General features: G+C 43.0%; 1 protein-coding gene across 4 annotated transcripts; it reads right to left on the bottom strand.

The window, feature by feature from the left end:
* Positions 1-295: 295 nt before the first annotated feature.
* Positions 296-19,806, bottom strand: LOC103629001 (lysine histidine transporter 2). 4 transcript variants are annotated; one of them, XR_002262945.2, is made up of 8 exons: positions 19,443-19,806; positions 19,177-19,340; positions 18,679-19,065; positions 18,176-18,569; positions 12,514-12,615; positions 12,328-12,419; positions 12,086-12,154; positions 11,700-11,992 (listed from the first exon to the last, which is right to left on the bottom strand). XR_002262945.2 is itself a non-coding variant. In XM_008650206.4 (8 exons), exons 1-8 carry the CDS (start codon positions 19,494-19,496, stop codon positions 11,894-11,896), a joined length of 1,365 nt encoding a protein of 454 aa, XP_008648428.1. In that variant the 5' UTR covers positions 19,497-19,806; the 3' UTR covers positions 11,700-11,893. The 4 variants fall into 4 exon arrangements, 2 of the variants coding, with proteins under 2 accessions (XP_020395299.1, XP_008648428.1); XM_008650206.4 differs by having other exon boundaries at positions 12,510-12,615; XR_002262946.2 differs by lacking the exons at positions 11,700-11,992; positions 12,086-12,154 and adding an exon at positions 296-772.
* Positions 19,807-21,549: the final 1,743 nt, after the last annotated feature.

Genomic DNA, 21,549 nt, shown 5'->3' with positions numbered 1-21,549 from the left:
AGTTTTATTAATTGATCTCTGACAACGAAATGAACTTGCATTTTCTTATAGTAAAATTCACAATGATGAATGCTTAACAAGCAAATAACAAGCATTGCCTTGAGTTTTGATTTTCTTCACTACAATAAAACATTTATATGTCTATAAGGGCTTTTTGTAATACCTAACACTTTAATGTTTATGTCGTTCTTTTGGCATAAGACAACAGCAAAAATGCATTCCGAAAAAATTGTCCACCTTCCCTGGCGAAGCTGATGAAGTCGTATTCTTGTTTGAGCATCAGAAGATCTATAGGTTGCATTTTTATGACTTGAAAATTATTCTAATATGTTATTTGCAGCCTGATACTGTCACTGGAGACATTGTACTGTTTCTCCAGTAAAAGGATCACTCAAGTTCAAAAGAAAGGGTCAAGATCTCTTTTATGAACACACCTTGTCTCTGACCAAAGCTCTATGTTGGTTCCAATTTGTTCTTACACATCTAGACAACTGGCAGCTTCTAATAAAATCAATTCCTAGCGAAGTTGTTAAACCCGGTAAGCCCTTTCACTTATAGATCTCAAATTTTTACTCTTCTTCTACAGTTATATCTGTTGCTCATCCTTGTTTGATAAATCTGAGCAGGCCGATTCAAGGCGATAAACGATGACGGGATGTCGATCATGAAGGGGAAGCTCTACATTCATTTCACGGTGAAGTTCCCTGACTCTCTGGTACTGGAGCAGTGCAAGGCTCTCGAGTCGGTACTTCCACCAAAGCTTTCGTCCAATCTGATAGACATGGAGATAGATGAATGTGAGGAGACAACCATGCATTAATGTGAACATCATCGAGGAATATATGCGCAGGAATCAGGCTCATGCTGCTCAGGAGGTGTGTGGGAGGATAACGAGATGTGTAGTGCTCTTCAAGTGTGCACAGTGTGCAAGTGCGTCTATGTACTATATGGTTCTTTGGTTTTTACTGTTCGCTGAGGTGCAAAGTAGGAAGAAAATACGGCCCTAACCTTGCAAGCGGGGAATGTATCGTTTTTGGTGCAATTGAAATATGTGTTCTTTTTTATGCACTAACATTTTGTTGAATATTTTGTATACCGTTGCAACGCACGGACATCTACCTAGTCAATTTATATTCCTTTAAATATCGAGGACATCTACATCTAGGTTTATCAACGACATGTAGTGAGATTTCACTGAGGACATTTCCTTTATTTGGATGTGGGTTCCAGCGAAACCATGTTCTTGCTTCAACGTTGCGTTCAAAATACATGGTAACTTACCGTTTCATGCTCGACAGTGGACCTAGGGCTTGATGACGAACCTGGGAGAGTATGCACGATCGAGCTATGATGCCGTTGCATTTGTGTCCTTAGGTTTTTATTGTGACACGTGCTCCAAAATACACGATTGGATTTGCTCAATGAGATTTTCCCATGCTACAATCTGACGCTGGGTTCGCTATTGTTCATGCTGCTAACTTTAGATCCTATCTGAAAGGGAAATGTGCCTTTGGGCCATTTCTAAGTATTTTGGTGATTGAGTGCAAACACAAGTGCTTAAATGTGAAAATATGCCCATGGATGAACAAAGTGCAAATCACAAGTTAAGGTATGTTTCTAAGCCTTAGTACATTGGTTTTGTGTACTAATATCTTGTCTAAGTGTTAGAAACAGGAAGAAGAAGAAAAGAAGTGGAGAGTGGCTGTGTACAGCAAAGGCTGCTTCGGGCTGGGGCACCGGACTGTCCGGTGTGCACCGGACAGTGTCCGGTGCGCCAGACCAGCGCGGAGCAAACCAGCGGCTCTCGGGTTTTTCTCTGGCGACTTCGGCTAAAATTCACCGGACTGTCCGGTGTGCACCGGACTGTCCGGTGAGCCAACGGTCGGCCGGGCCAACGGTCGGCCGCGCGATCGGCGCGCGACACGTGGCCGAGCCAACGGTCGGAAAGATACACCGGACTGTCCGGTGTGCACCGGACATGTCCGGTGCGCCAACTGTGCGCAGATCTGCATCAGAAAGCAACGGTCGGATGAGCTTTTTATGGAAACAAATCGGGCACCGGACAGTGTCCGGTGTGCACCGGACTGTCCGGTGCGCCCGACGACAGAAGGCAAGGATAGCCTTCCAGATGTGTTCTCAACGGCTCCTAGCTGCCTTGGGGCTATAAAAGGGACCCCTAGGCGCATGGAGGAGATACCCAAGCATTCCTTGAGCACTCTTGATCACTCACACATCAATCTCGCGCACTTGTTCGACATTCTAGTGATTTGAGCTCCGTTCTAGTGTGCTAGTCTTTTGAGCTCAAGTCTGGGTCTTGTGTGTGCGTATTTGCTGTGATCTTTGTGTCGTGTGTGAGTTGCTAATCCCTCCCTTGCTCTGTGATTCTCTGTGAACATCTTTTGTAAGGGCGAGAGGCTCCAAGTTGTGGAGATTCCTCGCAAACGGGATTGAGAAAAGAAAAGCAAGAACACCGTGGTATTCAAGTTGATCATTGGATCACTTGAGAGGAGTTGAGTGCAACTCTCGTCCGTTGGGACGCCACAACGTGGAGTAGGCAAGTTTTGTACTTGGCCGAACCACGGGATAACCACTGTGTCATCTCTGTGATTGGATTCTTGTGGTTATTGTGTTTTGACTCCTCTCTAGCCACTTGGCATAAACTATGCTAACGCCTAATCAAGTTTTGTGGCTATAAGTTTAAGTTTTTACAGGATCACCTATTCACCCCCCCCCTCTAGGTGCTCTCAATTGGTATCAGAGCCGTTCTCTTCAAGAAAGGGACTAACCGCCCGAAGAGATGGATCCTAAGGGGAAGGGAATTATGATCAACGACAAGGAGAAGGAGTCCTTCTTCAACGAGCCAAGGGATGACAAGTCCAATGACTCGGGCTCGGGCCACAAGCGAAAAGATGGGAAGAAGAAGAAGACAAGACGCATCAAGGAGATCGTCTACTACGACAGCGATGAGTCCTCTTCTTCCCAAAAGGACGACGACCACGACAAACAAAAGACGGTTAACTCAAACTTTTCTTTTGATTATTCGCGCATTCCATATAGCTCAAATGCTCATTTGCTCCCCATTCCACTTGGCAAGCCTCCTCACTTTGATGGAGAGGACTACGGATTTTTGGAGTCACAGAATGCGTACTCACCTATTTTCTCTCCATCCAAGCATTTGGGAGATTGTGGAAAGTGGAATGAAATTTGATAGCTCGGATAGCCCTTCATTCATTAATGAGCAAATCCATAAGAATGCACAAGCTACCACTGTTCTTCTAGCTTCATTGTGCAGGGATGAATATAACAAAGTGAGCGGCTTGGATAACGCCAAGCAGATCTGGGACACCCTCAAGATCTCTCATGAAGGGAATGACGTTACCTTGCTCACCAAAACGGAGTTGGTGGAAGGCGAGCTTGGACGGTTCGCGATGATAAGGGGCGAGGAGCCAACTCAGACATACAACCGGCTCAAGACCCTTATCAACAAAATAAGGAGCTACGGAAGCACGCGATGGATGGACCACAATGTCGTCCGACTAATGCTCAGGTCCTTTACCGTTCTTGATCCTCATTTGGTGAATAATATTCGTGAGAATCCCAGGTACACCAAAATGTCGCCCGAAGAAGTCCTAGGAAAATTCGTCAGCGGGCGAATGATGATCAAGGAGGCAAGGTATGTGGACGACGCCTTGAATGGACCGATCAACGAGCCGCAACCTTTTGCTCTCAAAGCCACAAGGAACAAGGAGGCGCTACCCAGCAAGGTGGCGCAAATTGAGGCGGCCGGTCTTAATGATGAAGAAATGGCCCTCATTATCAAGAGATTCAAGACGGTGCTAAAGGGTCGCAATGGACAGCCGAGCAAGACTAAGACCAAGGGGAAGCGATCATGCTTCAAATGCGGTAAGCTTGGTCATTTTATTGCTAACTGTCCTGATAATGAAAGTGACCAGGAAAAGGGGAACAAAAGGGAGAAGAAGAAGCACTACAAAAAGGCCAAGGGCGAGGCGCATATAGGCAAGGAGTGGGATTCGGATTGCTCCTCCTCCGACTCCGACAATGAGGGACTCGCCGCCACCGCCTTCAACAAATCGGCTCTCTTCCCCAACGAGCGTCACACGTGTCTCATGGCTAAGGAGAAGAAAGTAAGTACTCGAAACTCTACTTATGCTTCTTCTAGTGGTGATGATTCTAGTGACGATGATGAAATAGACTATTCTAGTTTATTTAAAGGTCTAGATAGAATTACGATTGGCAAAATTAATGAATTAATTGATGCATTGAATGAGAAGGATAAACTCTTAGAGAAACAAGAGGATTTATTGTATGAAGAGCATGATAAATTTTTAGAAGCTCAAAAATCTCATGCTCTAGAAGTTAAAAGAAATGAAAGGCTTACTTGTGAATTATCTTCATGCCATGAGACAATCTCAAAATTAAAGAGCATTAACGATGAGTTGAATGCTAAGATAGAAATAGCTAGTAAATCAACAACTTGTGTAGAAAATGTTGTTATTTGCAATAGATGTAAAGACTTTGATATTGATGCTTGTAGTGAACACATAGCTTCTATTGCAAAGTTAAATAATGAAGTGGCTAGTCTTAATGCCCAACTTAAGACTAGCAAAAGTGAATTTGATAAGTTAAAATTTGCAAGGGATGCCTACACAATAGGAAGACATCCCTCAATTAAGGATGGGCTTGGCTTCAAGAGGGAAGCCAAGAACTTAACAACCCATAAGACTCCCATCTCCACCAAGGAGAAAGGGAAGGCTCCTATGGCTAATAGTGTTAAGAAGAATCATGCTTTCATGTACTATGATAGGAGATATTCTAGAAATGCTTTTAGAGGTCATGATGTTTTTGATTCACATGCTTATGACTCTTATGCTATGACTGCTTCTAGTTCTCATGTTATGCATGGTAGAAATGGGCTTAGAAGAAATGTTGTTCATCAAATGCCTAGGAGAAATGTTGTTAGGAAAGTAGTGAATGAACCTTCTACAATTTATTGTGCTTTAAATGCTTCCTTTGCTATTTGTAGAAAGGATAGGAAAATAGTTGCTAGGAAGTTAGGGGCAAAATGCAAGGGAGACAAAACTTGCATTTGGGTCCCTAAAGATATTTGTGCTAACCTTGTAGGACCCAACATGAGTTGGGTACCTAAAACCCAAGCCTAAATTTGCCTTGCAGGTTTATGCATCCGGGGGTTCAAGCTGGATTATCGACAGCGGATGCACAAACCATATGACGGGGGAGAAGAAGATGTTCACCTCCTACGTCAAAAATAAGGATTCCCAAGATTCAATTGTATTCGGTGATGGGAATCAAGGCAAGGTAAAAGGTTTAGGTAAAATTGCAATTTCTAATGAGCATTCTATCTCTAATGTATTTTTAGTAGAGAGTCTTGGATATAATTTGCTATCTGTTAGTCAATTATGTCATATGGGGTATAACTGTCTATTTACAAATGTAGATGTGTCTGTCTTTAGAAGAAGCGATGGTTCATTAGCTTTTAAGGGTGTATTAGACGGCAAACTTTATTTAGTTGATTTTGCAAAAGAAGAGGCCGGTCTAGATGCATGCTTAATAGCTAAGACTAGCATGGGCTGGCTGTGGCATCGCCGCTTAGCACATGTGGGGATGAAGAACCTTCACAAGCTTCTAAAGGGAGAACACGTGATAGGTTTGACTAACGTGCATTTCGAAAAAGATAGACCTTGTGCAGCGTGTCAAGCAGGTAAACAAGTGGGAGGAGCGCATCACAGCAAGAATGTGATGACCACTTCAAGACCTCTGGAGCTGCTGCATATGGACCTCTTCGGACCCGTCGCCTATCTAAGCATAGGAGGGAGTAAGTATGGTCTAGTTATTGTTGATGACTTTTCCCGCTTCACTTGGGTGTTCTTTTTGCAGGATAAGTCTGAAACCCAAGGGACCCTCAAGCGCTTCCTCAGGAGAGCTCAAAATGAGTTTGAGCTCAAAGTGAAGAAGATAAGGAGCGACAACGGATCCGAGTTCAAGAACCTTCAAGTGGAGGAGTTTCTTGAAGAGGAAGGGATCAAGCACGAGTTCTCCGCTCCCTACACACCACAGCAAAATGGTGTGGTAGAGAGGAAGAACAGGACGCTCATCGATATGGCGAGGACGATGCTAGGAGAGTTCAAGACCCCCGAGTGCTTTTGGACGGAAGCCGTTAACACTGCTTGCCACGCCATCAACAGGGTCTACCTTCATCGCCTCCTCAAGAAGACGTCGTATGAGCTACTAACCGGTAACAAACCCAATGTATCGTACTTTCGTGTATTTGGGAGTAAATGCTACATTCTAGTGAAGAAGGGTAGAAATTCTAAGTTTGCTCCCAAAGCTGTAGAAGGGTTTTTATTAGGTTATGACTCAAATACAAAGGCGTATAGAGTCTTCAACAAATCATCGGGTTTGGTTGAAGTCTCTAGCGACGTTGTATTTGATGAGACTAATGGCTCTCCAAGAGAGCAAGTTGTTGATTGTGATGATGTAGATGAAGAAGATGTTCCGACGGCCGCTATACGCACCATGGCGATTGGAGAAGTGCGGCCACAGGAACGAGATGAACGAGATCAACCTTCTTCCTCAACTATGGTGCAACTCCCAACCGAAGATGACGAACAGGTACCTCAAGTGGAGGCGCTTGATCAAGGGGGAGCACAAGGTGATCAAGTGATGGAGGAAGAAGCGCTACCGGCACCTCCAACCCAAGTTCGAGCGATGATTCAAAGGGATCATCCCGTCGATCAAATTCTGGGTGACATTAGCAAGGGAGTAACTACTCGATCTCGACTAGTTAATTTTTGTGAGCATTACTCCTTTGTCTCTTCTATTGAGCCTTTCAGGGTAGAGGAGGCCTTGCTAGATCCGGATTGGGTTTTGGCCATGCAAGAGGAGCTCAACAACTTCAAGCGCAATGAAGTTTGGACGCTGGTGCCTCGTCCGAAGCAAAATGTTGTGGGAACCAAGTGGGTGTTCCGCAACAAACAGGACGAGCACGGGGTGGTGACAAGAAACAAGGCTCGACTTGTGGCAAAAGGTTATGCCCAAGTCGCAGGTTTGGATTTCGAGGAGACTTTTGCTCCTGTGGCTAGGCTAGAATCAATTCGTATCTTGCTAGCATATGCCGCTCACCATTCTTTCAGGTTGTTTCAAATGGATGTGAAGAGCGCTTTCCTCAATGGGCCAATCAAGGAGGAGGTGTACGTGGAGCAACCCCCTGGCTTCGAGGATGAACGGTACCCCGACCATGTGTGTAAGCTCTCTAAGGCGCTCTATGGACTTAAGCAAGCCCCAAGAGCATGGTATGAATGCCTTAGAGACTTTTTAATTGCTAATGCTTTCAAGGTTGGGAAAGCCGATCCAACTCTTTTTACAAAGACATGTGATGGTGATTTGTTTGTGTGCCAAATTTATGTCGATGACATAATATTTGGTTCTACTAACCAAAAGTCTTGTGAAGAGTTTAGCAGGGTGATGACGCAGAAATTCGAGATGTCGATGATGGGCGAGTTGAACTACTTCCTTGGGTTCCAAGTGAAGCAACTCAAGGACGGCACCTTCATCTCCCAAACGAAGTACACGCAAGAACTGCTAAAGCGGTTTGGGATGAAGGACGCCAAGCCCGCCAAGACTCCGATGGGGACCGACGGACACACCGACCTCAACAAAGGAGGTAAGTCCGTTGATCAAAAAGCATACCGGTCAATGATAGGTTCTTTGCTTTACTTATGTGCTAGTAGACCGGATATTATGCTTAGCGTATGCATGTGTGCTAGATTTCAATCCGATCCTAAGGAGTGTCACTTAGTGGCGGTGAAGCGAATTCTTAGATATTTGGTTGCTACGCCTTGCTTCGGGCTCTGGTATCCAAAGGGGTCTACCTTTGACTTAGTTGGATACTCAGACTCCGACTATGCTGGATGTAAGGTCGATAGGAAGAGTACATCAGGGACGTGCCAATTCCTAGGAAGGTCCCTGGTGTCTTGGAATTCTAAGAAACAAACCTCCGTTGCCCTATCCACCGCTGAGGCCGAGTATGTTGCCGCAGGACAGTGTTGCGCGCAACTACTTTGGATGAGGCAAACCCTCAGGGACTTTGGCTACAATCTGAGCAAAGTCCCACTCCTATGTGATAATGAGAGTGCTATCCGCATGGCGGAAAATCCTGTTGAACACAGCCGCACAAAGCACATAGACATCCGGCATCACTTTTTGAGAGACCACCAGCAAAAGGGAGATATCGAAGTGTTTCATGTTAGCACCGAGAACCAGCTAGCCGATATCTTTACCAAGCCTCTAGATGAGAAGACCTTTTGCAGGTTGCGTAGTGAGCTAAATGTCTTAGATTCGCGGAACTTGGATTGAATTGTAGCATACATGTGTTTATGCCCTTGATCATGTTCATTCTGCATTTTGTTGCTTATTATGGTGCTCAAGTTGTACAAACACTCCCTGGACCTCACAAGTCCGTTGCAAAGTAATGCACATGTTTAGGGGGAGATGTGTTACAACTTGACCCTTTGAGACTAACCATGTGCTTGAGTTTGATGTTTTAGTCTCGAAGGAGGATTGAAAGGGAAAAGGTGGACTTGGACCATGAAAGACTTCCACTGCACTCCGATGAGAGGGTAACTTATTCCAAGTTCATCTCATGACATCTTATTGCCATTTGCTCTTAATTGAAGACTTTGGTGAGGCAATGGGGTTAAAAGGCCAAGATTGATCCCGTTTTGGTGCTTGATGCCAAAGGGGGAGAAAATAAAGGCCAAAGTGATAAATGGATCAGCTGCCACTTGAGAGATTTTGAAAATAGTAGAATAGAGTTTTTGTGAGTTTTTGTTTTGTCAAAAGCTTTTATTATCTCTTTGTGTCTCTATTGTCAATAGTTGACTTCTTGTGGGGAGAAGTGGTGATTATGGGAAATAGGGGGAGTTTTTGAAATCCTTGATCAATCTCTTTTGGAATGACTCTCTTTATGCCTCAACATGTGTGTTTGACTTAGAGATAGAGATTTGAGTTTGATTTGCAAAAACAAACCAAGTGGTGGCAAAGAATGATCCATATATGCCAAAATTGAATAAAGCTCAAAGTTAAGTTTTTATTTGAAGTAGTTTTGCACTTGTTCCACTTGCTTTATGTTGTGTTGGCATAAATCACCAAAAAGGGGGAGATTGAAAGGGAAATGTGCCTTTGGGCCATTTCTAAGTATTTTGGTGATTGAGTGCAAACACAAGTGCTTAAATGTGAAAATATGCCCATGGATGAACAAAGTGCAAATCACAAGTTAAGGTATGTTTCTAAGCCTTAGTACATTGGTTTTGTGTACTAATATCTTGTCTAAGTGTTAGAAACAGGAAGAAGAAGAAAAGAAGTGGAGAGTGGCTGTGTACAGCAAAGGCTGCTTCGGGCTGGGGCACCGGACTGTCCGGTGTGCACCGGACAGTGTCCGGTGCGCCAGACCAGCGCGGAGCAAACCAGCGGCTCTCGGGTTTTTCTCTGGCGACTTCGGCTAAAATTCACCGGACTGTCCGGTGTGCACCGGACTGTCCGGTGAGCCAACGGTCGGCCGGGCCAACGGTCGGCCGCGCGATCGGCGCGCGACACGTGGCCGAGCCAACGGTCGGAAAGATACACCGGACTGTCCGGTGTGCACCGGACATGTCCGGTGCGCCAACTGTGCGCAGATCTGCATCAGAAAGCAACGGTCGGATGAGCTTTTTATGGAAACAAATCGGGCACCGGACAGTGTCCGGTGTGCACCGGACTGTCCGGTGCGCCCGACGACAGAAGGCAAGGATAGCCTTCCAGATGTGTTCTCAACGGCTCCTAGCTGCCTTGGGGCTATAAAAGGGACCCCTAGGCGCATGGAGGAGATACCCAAGCATTCCTTGAGCACTCTTGATCACTCACACATCAATCTCGCGCACTTGTTCGACATTCTAGTGATTTGAGCTCCGTTCTAGTGTGCTAGTCTTTTGAGCTCAAGTCTGGGTCTTGTGTGTGCGTATTTGCTGTGATCTTTGTGTCGTGTGTGAGTTGCTAATCCCTCCCTTGCTCTGTGATTCTCTGTGAACATCTTTTGTAAGGGCGAGAGGCTCCAAGTTGTGGAGATTCCTCGCAAACGGGATTGAGAAAAGAAAAGCAAGAACACCGTGGTATTCAAGTTGATCATTGGATCACTTGAGAGGAGTTGAGTGCAACTCTCGTCCGTTGGGACGCCACAACGTGGAGTAGGCAAGTTTTGTACTTGGCCGAACCACGGGATAACCACTGTGTCATCTCTGTGATTGGATTCTTGTGGTTATTGTGTTTTGACTCCTCTCTAGCCACTTGGCATAAACTGTGCTAACGCCTAATCAAGTTTTGTGGCTATAAGTTTAAGTTTTTACAGGATCACCTATTCACCCCCCCCTCTAGGTGCTCTCACTATCATATCCCTACGACAGTAAAAAAACGAGTGTGTGAGAGATCGAGGACATCTAATATAGTGGCATCTTTGCGACTAAGGTCCCGTTTCAATCTCACCGGATAAACTTTAGCTTCCTGCTAAACTTTAGCTATATGAATTGAAGTGCTAAAGTTTAGCTTCAATTATCACCATTAGCTCTCCTGTTTAGATTACAAATGGCTAAAAGTAGCTAAAAAAGTTGCTAAAGTTTATCTCGCGAGATTGGAACAGGGCCTAACTTTTTCCGGATTTATGAATAAGAAGCATTTGGGTCTCCGAGTGAATAAGTATACCCGCCCAACACAACTCATGAAGTACTTAGACTGAACTTTAGACTGAACTCTGCAAAACGGAATCCAAACAAAAGGTAACAGTCGACGGTGAGCCCTTGAACTAAAATGGGGGAACTTAAGCAGTGACCCTTCTTTGTTGTCACATCCAATTTTTTTTATCACCGTGATTTCCAAACAACAACACCCTTCCTTCAATGCCCATCTCTTCCTCTTTAGATAATTGTGACTACGACCCGATCCAACATGTCCTATTTGCTTTATTAAACACAACATTTCTAATCTACCATAAGACCTAACACAATACCGCCATGTCCATTATTACTTGGTTTCTGAGCCTTGTAGCAAAACTCTTTAACCAAAAACTAAACAAGCGGGTTGTATCATTTAGTGGTTGAACATTAAAAATGATGAACAATAAATTCCAAAAGAACATTGTGATATGACGATCAAAGAAGAGGTGATAGATTGTTTCCTCCAAACCGCAAAAGGTGCACTTAGTTTCACCTTTCCAAACCCTCTTTAGCAAGTTACCATTTGTTAGTATCGCACCTCATTTTAGATAACGAAGGAATATCTTTATCTTTTAAGATAACTCTGCCCTCCAAAATAAGTTACCCTACCAATCATTTATATATTCATGGTATCTTTTATAGAAAGACTATGTAAAAAATATGAGTCGATGAACTAATATACACAAATTTTATTTTGGATATTAGTGTGATGTTAATTGTGCACTACCAACGAGCTTTGAATGAAACAAATACACACATACATCACCCATTTCTTCCTAATAACATGCAAATAAGCAACCTATATATAATATAGACAAACAATATATATGCACATGATAAATCAAAAGCAAACTTCTAGGTTAAGCCATTATTAACGGGACCATGACACATCACAGATTGTCTTGAGTAGCAACAAGCTTTGAATATGACACATGCCATCTTATTGCACGATGAAAACTTGGATAACTGTAACATTATATACTAAATACATCACACGATATGAATTTTCTGCCATGTCGAAGAAAAACAATAAGCCCCATTCAAAACTTGAGACATGTCGAGCACATTTTAACTATGGCATAAACCTTGGTTTTGTGTTGAATGAATTATATTTACTGGTAGAAGTTGTATGTCTTAGCATTAAAGATGATCTGTCGAAGTCCACCAATCGGTGATAGTACCATCAACATCACTCCTAGAACAATACAGATCTGGAGAACATGGATAACAAAGTGAATGACTAAGTAGATACATACATTCTAATGGAGCAAAATAGTGTTAGATTATTGCATGTTAGTTCTTACCCAATTGGTAAACCATGAAACACTAAAAGTTTTGGGCTTGTATATTCTGAGCCACATGATGCAAGGAAGCTGCCAGAACCAAGTCAACTCTCATGTTATAATTCGACGCTTGATTATATACATTAACGATTCATCATAAGATTTGTTACCAATCGAATAGGAAGAACATAAATCTTGGTGATCAAAATACTGCAAAAAGTTACCATCACGACAAAAAGGTAAAGGGATCAATGGGTGCTTACAAAATATGTCGTTGGTGCAAAGGCAAATCCACCAAAGAAGCTGAGCAATGCACCAAAGAAAGGGAAGGTGATGGCTATGAACATTGTAAACCCTACATGTATAACTTATATCTTATTAGTCTTGTTCACATTATCCAGTGTGATATGTGAGCAAACCATTAGAGTTTATACTCAAGCATTACCGACATATGCACTCCGGGAAATGAGGCGGAGCATCAGGCTTGGACGGAACCGAAACTTCATCACCAGTACTGCCTCTATCATGTCAAACACTGGCATCGCAAATATCTGGTCATAAAAATGCTCACTATCACATATAGTTCTATACCATCATGACATATGGAAAACATACATGCGTGTATGTATCTTGTGATGTAGAGGCTATGATAACTTTAATGGAACTCTAAATACTCACAAGGTGTCCTAAATAAATAAAGCATGTAGCTAGGTTTTTTTATTAAAAACCTTTAGGTTAGGTTTGCTATGATATATTTGAATTAGTTTTCTTATTTAGTTTATGTTAACTTTCATCTGTCCATGTCCCAACACTACATTCATCAACATGAACTATTTGTAGATATCAAACAATTCATTGGATTTAAACTATTAACTACACATAGCCACCCAACCAATTCATTGTATTAGTCTATTAAGAGCATACAACTACCCAACTAGTTCGTTTGATTGTACTACTGTTGTACTTTTCTTAATTTTCCCTCAAACCCTTGTCCCATGGTTGTGCGTTTTTCATATACTAAATCAAGTTAGATTTTAGTTCTCTCTTAGTGAGTTTCATTCCTCAATAAAACCACTAAAGTTTTTCACAAATTGCTTAATTTATTGGCCCTCTAGTACCTTATCGTGTTGATTTGTATTCTCCTTTTCCCCTAAAACATCATCATATTCATCACATTGTTGATCATGTTCATTTTATTGCTATCTAATAGCCACTTGTCAACCCCATCGTCACACCAACATCCATCAACACATCAAGCCTTTTAAAGAAATTATGGAATGATCAGTGATTCTAGTGAGCTATTGATCTTAGGCCTTCTTCCTCTACCATTATACTACACTACTAATGAAAAGACATGACCACATTTTATTATCATTTGTGATTGTCTTCTCATAAAGAAAATATGAAAGATGTCAATTTAGTTGCTCTTTCCACATATGCGCATCGTGGAACCAATGGATCAATTGCTTGTAACATATCAAAAGGCAATATGGTTTCCATGATTTCAATGAAATCCTAGCCTCTTTTGGTCATCTAACCACGTGGAACATTTGGAAGGCACGTGGAACGTTTGGAAGGAAAGGAACAACTATGTTTTCTAGTGATGCATTATCCAACTAATTGCTTTGGAATAGTTAATCTTGGTGAGGCAAGGTTCAAGGATCTAACACTCCTAACTTTTTGTGGTCCTTTTGATTTTTGTGTATTTTGTATTTTCTCCATTTTCTTGTGAGTTATACATAGTCATTGTATTCAATCTCCCATTCTCATTATTGAAAAACATGGGCAACATGTTCTCTAAAAAAAATCTTGCAACCAAACAATGTTGTAACCCCTAGATGATAAGTGGAATTGATATGTTATATTTAAATGTTTCCCCATTGTCAATGCTGCTATGATGCTAAAACTTTCTTGCTATGAACATAGGAAAAGAGTAACTCATCTATCTTAGGGCTACTATCAAAAGATATGTTGAGATGGTGTGCCATAGAGCATGTTGTGAGAAAGAGTAGTGTGGGAATCAGATATGTTGTGATGATTTTAATAGATGTGCCAATAGATTGATATTTAACTTGGATAACTATACTCCATGGGTGTAATACCTCATATAAATGTTTCTTGTGACTCTTTTTAATATTATCATGACTATCAATGACTTGTATTCAAGACACCTTTGCGCATGCAAAATGGCCTAAATAGGATGGGGTACACCAAGCAGACTACAAGACAAACCCAAACTAGAGGGGTACCTTATCTACTTGGAAGATAAGGCATAAGAAGATGTGCATAGAAGCCAACTCTATATGATAAACTCTCTTGTAATAATCTAGAAAACCTTCATGTAAACTAATAAGCACCCTATCTAAAACTGTGCTCCAGTGTTCTAGTGTAGCATCGATGTGGTCAATGTGCATCAGACCAAGCACTCAGAGAGCTTGCAGTAGTGGCCTCAGACACGTAGTACTCATCAAACGTGTTTGGTATAACACTAGAAATGGCACTTGATAGGGTACTTAGAGAGGATGTAAATTGTACATGAGAGGCTAAGTACTCACTAGATGTGTTCGATGTAGCACCGAACTGGCACCAGACAAGGTTCTCAGAGAGATATGCAACTACACACTCGAGGTTGTACTCATCGATTGTGTTTGGTGTGACACCAATGTGTACACCAGATATTAATATAGTAATGACTAGTTTCTAAAACTAGGCATTGGGAAAGCATCAGATGTGTCTGGTGCAGGGATTTGTTGTGCACCAAACATGTGTAATGCACCAACTATGCTGAGTTGGATTATAATGATTAGTTTCTTTATTTTGGGCTATTAATACCCCTAACCTGGCCAAATGAGGTCTTGCCCATTTTAACTACTAAAGGAATCATTTCAGAGAGAGGGAGTTGAGAGTTGTTAATCACATGATTATTGAACTCATTAATGCATTGAGAGTAGCTTGTGTACATCCACCATCCTCATTAGACTTGGTCAGGTCAAGTGAGAGTTAACGATTACTACTCTTGGTGATCGATATCACCTCGATGGTTTGTTGGCGACCGAGTGTGTGGTGATCAACTAGAGAGCTTGTGGGTGACACAACTCAAGCTTGTACATGATTGTGAGCAGTTCACCATGCCAGAGTAGCAAAGACCTAGCTTGTAAATAGGATTTAGTCCTTACAGGACTAAGGAGAAGTGATACCCTTGCATGAGTGCTTCAATGAGGACTAGTAGATTGTGCCGACTCTCTAATACCTTGGCAAACCATTGATACATTCCTAATCCTCTCTTTATTACTTTGAGCATTTATATTTGAGCAATTCTATTCAAGCATTTGTATTAATAAAATTGCCATGCTAGCATATGATTCAAACTTAGGGTTTAAAGAACTCATAAGGGGGTAAAGTTGGGTTCAAGTATAGGTTTTTAATTTGTGAAAGTAAATTTAGAAGATCTTAATTCACCTTTAGTCGTCTTGGTCCTTTTAGCATGGACTATGAATGACATGTGGAGTCCACTCATAAGTGTTATCTAAAAGCCACATATGTTCCATGACACGACTTGCAACTTTCTCACAGCTCACATGTATCCTACAACAACTGTTTCTTAGCCCACAACTCACAACTATTTTTTTTCAAAAACCACAACTCAACCAAACTCAACATAAATCCTAGTAGACCTCAAGGCTATTTAGGCAATGATTTTTCACTTGACATAGATTTAGTGGGCCTATACTTAAACCAGCATAGATTTCTGTGTTGTGAGCTACCTACTTAGTTCAATGTGCATGATTTGCTGATCTTAATTGCTAGAGACAACAATACCTCCTCCAATGACAAACTCCAACTGTGATGTCAATTGGATTCTACAACATCATATTTTGTACTCGTTCTGTTTGTAGGATTAATTTATTTAGTTTTGTACCTTTTGATTGAGATAGTTACATATTGCTCTCCAGGTTTGTAGTATTAATGCGGTAGTTTTAAGTCCATTAAAAGTAACCATATGATAATATTTGATTTTTTTTCATAATTTCTGATTTTTAGATTTTTGCTAATTATAGTTTACATATGAACTATTTGCAAATTGTATAGACTCTTCACTTTTTCCAATTAGATTATCTATAAACTCTTTTGGTGAATGCGGCGACTCTTAATATTATTCATTTATTCTAGTAAAGTAATACAGTAGATAGGTAGATTAGTAGATAGATTGTTTGGCGGGTCATGTAAACCCTTAGTAAAATATGTGTTTCCTTCGCTAGCTGTCATTGGAGTTCTTTGTGGTCATATTTTCTTCCACTTGTGTCGACGTGTACCTACTACACTACCTTTTATGGGCCACGCTGTATTACTTAAACAACATGAAAAAATAACTATTAGATCACACATCAAATATATATTAGAAGTCAAACAATGGACATGGGCCACTTGTGTTATCGTGTGTTCTAAAATTTCAGTTGGTTCGAAGCTACAGGACTAGTGTTCACCACCATATGTGGTATCTGGAAAGACCCGAGGGTCCGGCCATATGGCCTACATGGTCCGCGTCTCAGACAGTCCACGGGATAGGCCGGACGATCCACGATAGGATTAACTCAGACGAGAAAACTCCTGTTTCCATGCGTGTTTATCTATTTAATCATGTGGATTCTATTGGAGAACGCCTAGGAACGGGTCCATACCCCATATATATGAAGGGTACGACCAAATGCGCACACCAACAATCGAACCAATCAATCTACATATCATTTCCTTTACTTTCATCCCTTAGGAGTAGCAATAATTAGTCTAGTATTAGTCTTCCTCGACCTATTTTCTTAATTCCTATACGACTCTACATCGTCTTGGGACGCCCCAGGTAGTCTGCCGATCCCGGAGCACCCCTGAAACTAGTGGCGAATCTAGGGTTTAAAGTTAGGGTGGTCCAATTTTATAAAAATCAAAATAAATAAATGAGTTTGCATTTTAAGTCCTACAATATATGAGAATCAAAAGAGAAAATAAACCAAAACCATCTATATAGCATATTAAAATCAGAGGGTGGGCCGAGGCCCACCCTGTCCACCCTCTAGATACACCACTGTCTCGAACTCTCCTCCTCGACAGGGTCCCTCCTGGGAGGCGAGATCTAGGGTTCGACGCCGCTAGAAGACACTCTACGTCATTGCAGAACATATGAGCCCTGCGCGCAGACCGTTCGATGTGACGTAGAGAGGAGATGTTCCTGCAGCGAGGTCGCGGACCCTGCACTGTAAAACGTCCATGCTCCCACAGAAAGCACCACCACAAAATACATCCCTAGTGTTTGTCTCCGAACCGGAGCCAACAACTAGTTACAGAACAATTAAATCATACAATATGAGTTCACCTAACTGGTTTTACTCACTATGAGTAGTAGATCTGTTTAAATATCGGGTTAGAACGGGTAGGCATGTGCCTCCCTATTTGTTGTGCCAGGTCAGATTTTTTCTGGTTGGGTTGAGTTTTTTGGTTTTGGGTTAGGTATTTTCGAGTTGGGTCAGGTTTTAGGTAAAAAATCATGATCGGTACCAAGCCCAAGAATTATTGCGGGTCAAAAAAATATGACATGTACCTGCCTGTTGCATTGTTCGGATCGGGTCGGACTGATTTTTTTTTCGAGTAGGTCACGTTGAGTGGCCCAATGTCATGTCTAATGAGTAGTAGTATGTAATGAGTTAGATATTAGAGTCCTAATTATTTTGGTTTACTACTTTGATGTGTCGTCTGTCACTCGAATTCAAAGTCATATTCATACGAATTAGAAATCCCATTCCAATTGAAACGTCCTCCTCAGTTTTAATTTATAATTCGTTTCACTTCTTTAGTCTTAATTTAACCGACTCGTTTTATTTCAATTTTTTCATAATTATTATAAATTTTTATTGTGGTATTATTTAACATATAATATACTTTAATTTTGGTTTTATTTTTTCAGTTTTTCACGAAAATTTGAATAAAATGAGCCGGTCAAACAAATTTTAAATTGAATTTGGGATGGAGGGAGTATTTAGTTTAGAACAAATGACGCGAGACGTAAACCTTCTATTGCAATGCACTGGTTTGTTTACTTGTCTAATAAAATGGTATTCATACCTGGTAGCTTCCAATGACATGAACAACGACCATCATGTTGGCGAGGGCGATGAGCCACTTGGGTTTGCTGAGGCTGACGAGGACGTTGTCGTTGACCTGGTTGCCGAAGGCCCAGTAGCCGACGAGCGAGGCAGGGAAGTAGCACGCGGCGACGATGGCGTAGGCGACGATGGCGCCCTTCCACATGGGCTTCTTGGACGGCCTCTCCGGCGTGGACGGGATGGTGGCCTGGATCTCCAGCACCACGTTGTGCCCCGCGTACGCGAACGCCACGTCCCCCAGCGCGCCGAAGAAGCCGAACACCTTCCCCGGCGCCGTCGTCGCGCGCAGGCCGTAGTGCACGTCCGGCGACCTCCCCTTGTGCGCCGAGGCGACCCACGCGATCGTCGAGTAGCTGTTCATTCATGTATATATCTTGATGAATAATTGCGAGAGAAGTGCGTGCATGTTCTTTTCACTAGGGAAGACCGGAAGAGAGCATGCGAAAGAAATGGAGTGTGTACCAAAGCGACATGACGGCGGCGGCGAGGGAGACGCCGGAGATGGAGTGGAAGCTGGGGAGCTGGGAGAGGACGAAGTGGCAGGAGGCGAAGATCATGATGAAATAGGTGAGCTTGATGTCCGTGCAGCTGTCGCCGCAGACCGTGTCGTGGAACTTCTTCAGCGACGTGCCGCCGGTGACCATGTAGACGATGTTGACGCCCACCTCCACCACCAGCTGCTGCGGCACGACGATCCAGAGGCCCAGGCGCTCGCCGAACGCGTGCTGCCCGAGCTCGTGGTACCGGTCGAACCGCTTCCCCGGGACGCACTCGTGCATCTCCACCATCTGCCACAGCGTGTAGAGCGTGATGGCCCACAACAGAACCAGCACCGTGACGCCGACCTCCCTGCAAGGCGATCCGTCGAGATTGAGAACCGGATCGACAGATGGATGATGGCTGATGGATCGATCGATCGATGGTGTGATTAGTAGAGCACGAGTCGGACGACGGACGGACCAGCCGAGCTGGGACATGGCGTAGGGGAGGCTGAGCACGCCGGCGCCGACCATGGCCGTGACATTGTGGAAAGCGGAGTACCACCACTTGGCGTTCCTGCTGGAGCTGATGGGAAGCCAGCTCTCGATCGACTCCTCCAGCGGTCGCGGGCTTCTCCGGCCTTGCTGAATGAACGTCGTCGTCCCGGCCCCATTGCATGGGATTATTATTAAAATCAGATATAGAAATGCAACTAATTAAGCTGGTGCCTGGTGGGCGCACCGTACCATGGCCGTCGGTGGTGGTTGCATCTCCATCGTCGGCGGGCGGGCGGGCCTCATCTCGACGACGACGGACGCCTTTCAGCAGTGGAGACTGGAGAGCTAGCTAGCTAGGGAGCAGAAATTCAGAGAGCAGTGGTGGGACTGGGAGCAAATAAGACTTGAAGTCGTCTAGCTTGTTTATTTGTATAGTAATTAAAAGCCCAAGTGAAAGCAAGGTGACGGCAGGCGACTCCAGCTCAGCTGATGGAGGACGATCGATGGTCCCTTCCGTCCTCATCGGATGGATGGCCATGGCGAGAGGCGGTCCGCGGTTGGCTATCTTGTGCTCACTTTCTCATTCATTTGTTTCATTCTAGGTAGTCTGATTGCTGTACACACAGCTAGTAGCTTAGGACCTGTTTAAGAACATTGTTTTTCTAAAACCACATATTATAGAGTGGCATGGTACAACTATAGTATATTACTATATATAGATCAATCCAATTCAACGCTGGTTTAGAGACACAATATTTTAGTTGTAGCGCTAGCGCCGGAGAGAAGAGAAAGGATAAGACTGCAACCCTTGCTCCACGCATCGAATTTTTTAGACCCTGAAAATATATTGTGGTATTGATGAACATGGTTTAAAATACAAAGTTTTTAGATACACTTCCAAATATCTTTTTTTGTCTAAAATAATATCTAATAAAGTAATATGGTATGCTTAAATATCATTATAACTAGAAAAATATTGTATTTCTAAATAGACCCTTTGCATACATGTTGTAACTAGGATTAATACTGTGTATGTACGTCCCGTTGCATAATATTGTAACCATGAAAACTTAAGTCAGACATATCTTACTCATGAATTATTACGTACTGTATACTGTATTACTGTTACTAATTAATCATGCATGCAGACTAGCTAGTTGCTGACAAGCCACCTGTCGCATACACTGGCATGTCTTGCCAAATTATTAGGATATCCTGAGAAAGGAGTCCCGGTCAGAGGAATCTAGGCTTATATATGGCGGATGAACGAACGAGCTAGTGAAAGATATCTTAGTCTGTTTATCTTGGCGACTTTGACTTGTTCTAAACCATACACCAAACAGCTCCATCTCTCTTGATTGCGGCTCTCACCTCAATTTTTTTTGTGGCCGTGTCGGGCCAGCCCGGCCCAAGCCCATCGTGCTTCGTGCCAAATGGGTTCGGGCCAGGAAAGCCCAAAATTTTTTTGGGCCGTACCGTGCCAGCCCGAAGTGCAAAAATAGTGGCCCAGCCCGGCCCTAAACCACGTCGTGCCTTCGTTGGGCCGTGCCGGCCCAAGCCCGGCCCGTATATTTGACCGCATAATATCAAAATATTACAACTATATAAAGTCCATAACTTACTAAATTAAAGGTATTAAACAATCCTAGCATCAATTGATCACATAAACTCCAAATATCACAACAATATAAAGTCGATACCTTACTAAATTAAAGAAATTAAACAAATTGGGCTTAATTGGGCCGTGCCGGCCCAAGCCCGACCCATCTATGCGGGCCGTGCTGGGGCCCGACGGGCCAGAATTTGAGGCCCGGTCCAAGCCCGCCTTTGGGTCGTGCTAGCCCGGTCCATATTATTTCGTGTCGGGCCGTGCTTTGGGCTCCTGTTTTCGGGCCGTGCTCGTGCTGGCCCGAAAAGCCCAGCCCATATTCCCAGCACTATCCCTAGCTTTCTCTATGCATGAACTAGTACAAAGACACTCTAGAAAGACATGTTCTTAACCCATTTCTACTAGGTTTTTTCAAAACCGCCAGCGGTAGGGCTTGGTAGAAATGTTTTTTTAGTTAACGAACTTAGCTTGTTGTTGAGCTAAGAAAATCGCCAATACAAGTCCTATTCAGGAGACATAAAGTGGGTTTTAAAATTAGCAAGTCGTGACACTTTTCGTGTAAAATCAATGGTGGACCTACGTAATGCTCAGTGAGGGCCTAGCCCCCTGCATTTTCTTGGTTGCAAGGAGTAGAGTATAGATTTTTTTACCTTGAGGTCTCCTTTTTAGCCCAACTTAAATGTTCTCACTTTATCATTTCGATGCTTGTTCCTGTAAGTGATGCCATCACTCTCGTTTTGTCTTAGG

Source organism: Zea mays, chromosome 6 (assembly GCF_902167145.1).
Source record: "Zea mays cultivar B73 chromosome 6, Zm-B73-REFERENCE-NAM-5.0, whole genome shotgun sequence".
Classification (NCBI taxonomy): Eukaryota; Viridiplantae; Streptophyta; class Magnoliopsida; order Poales; family Poaceae; genus Zea; species Zea mays.
Note: the sequence above shows the minus strand (reverse complement) of the source record. Positions and strands in the feature narration are given on the sequence as shown.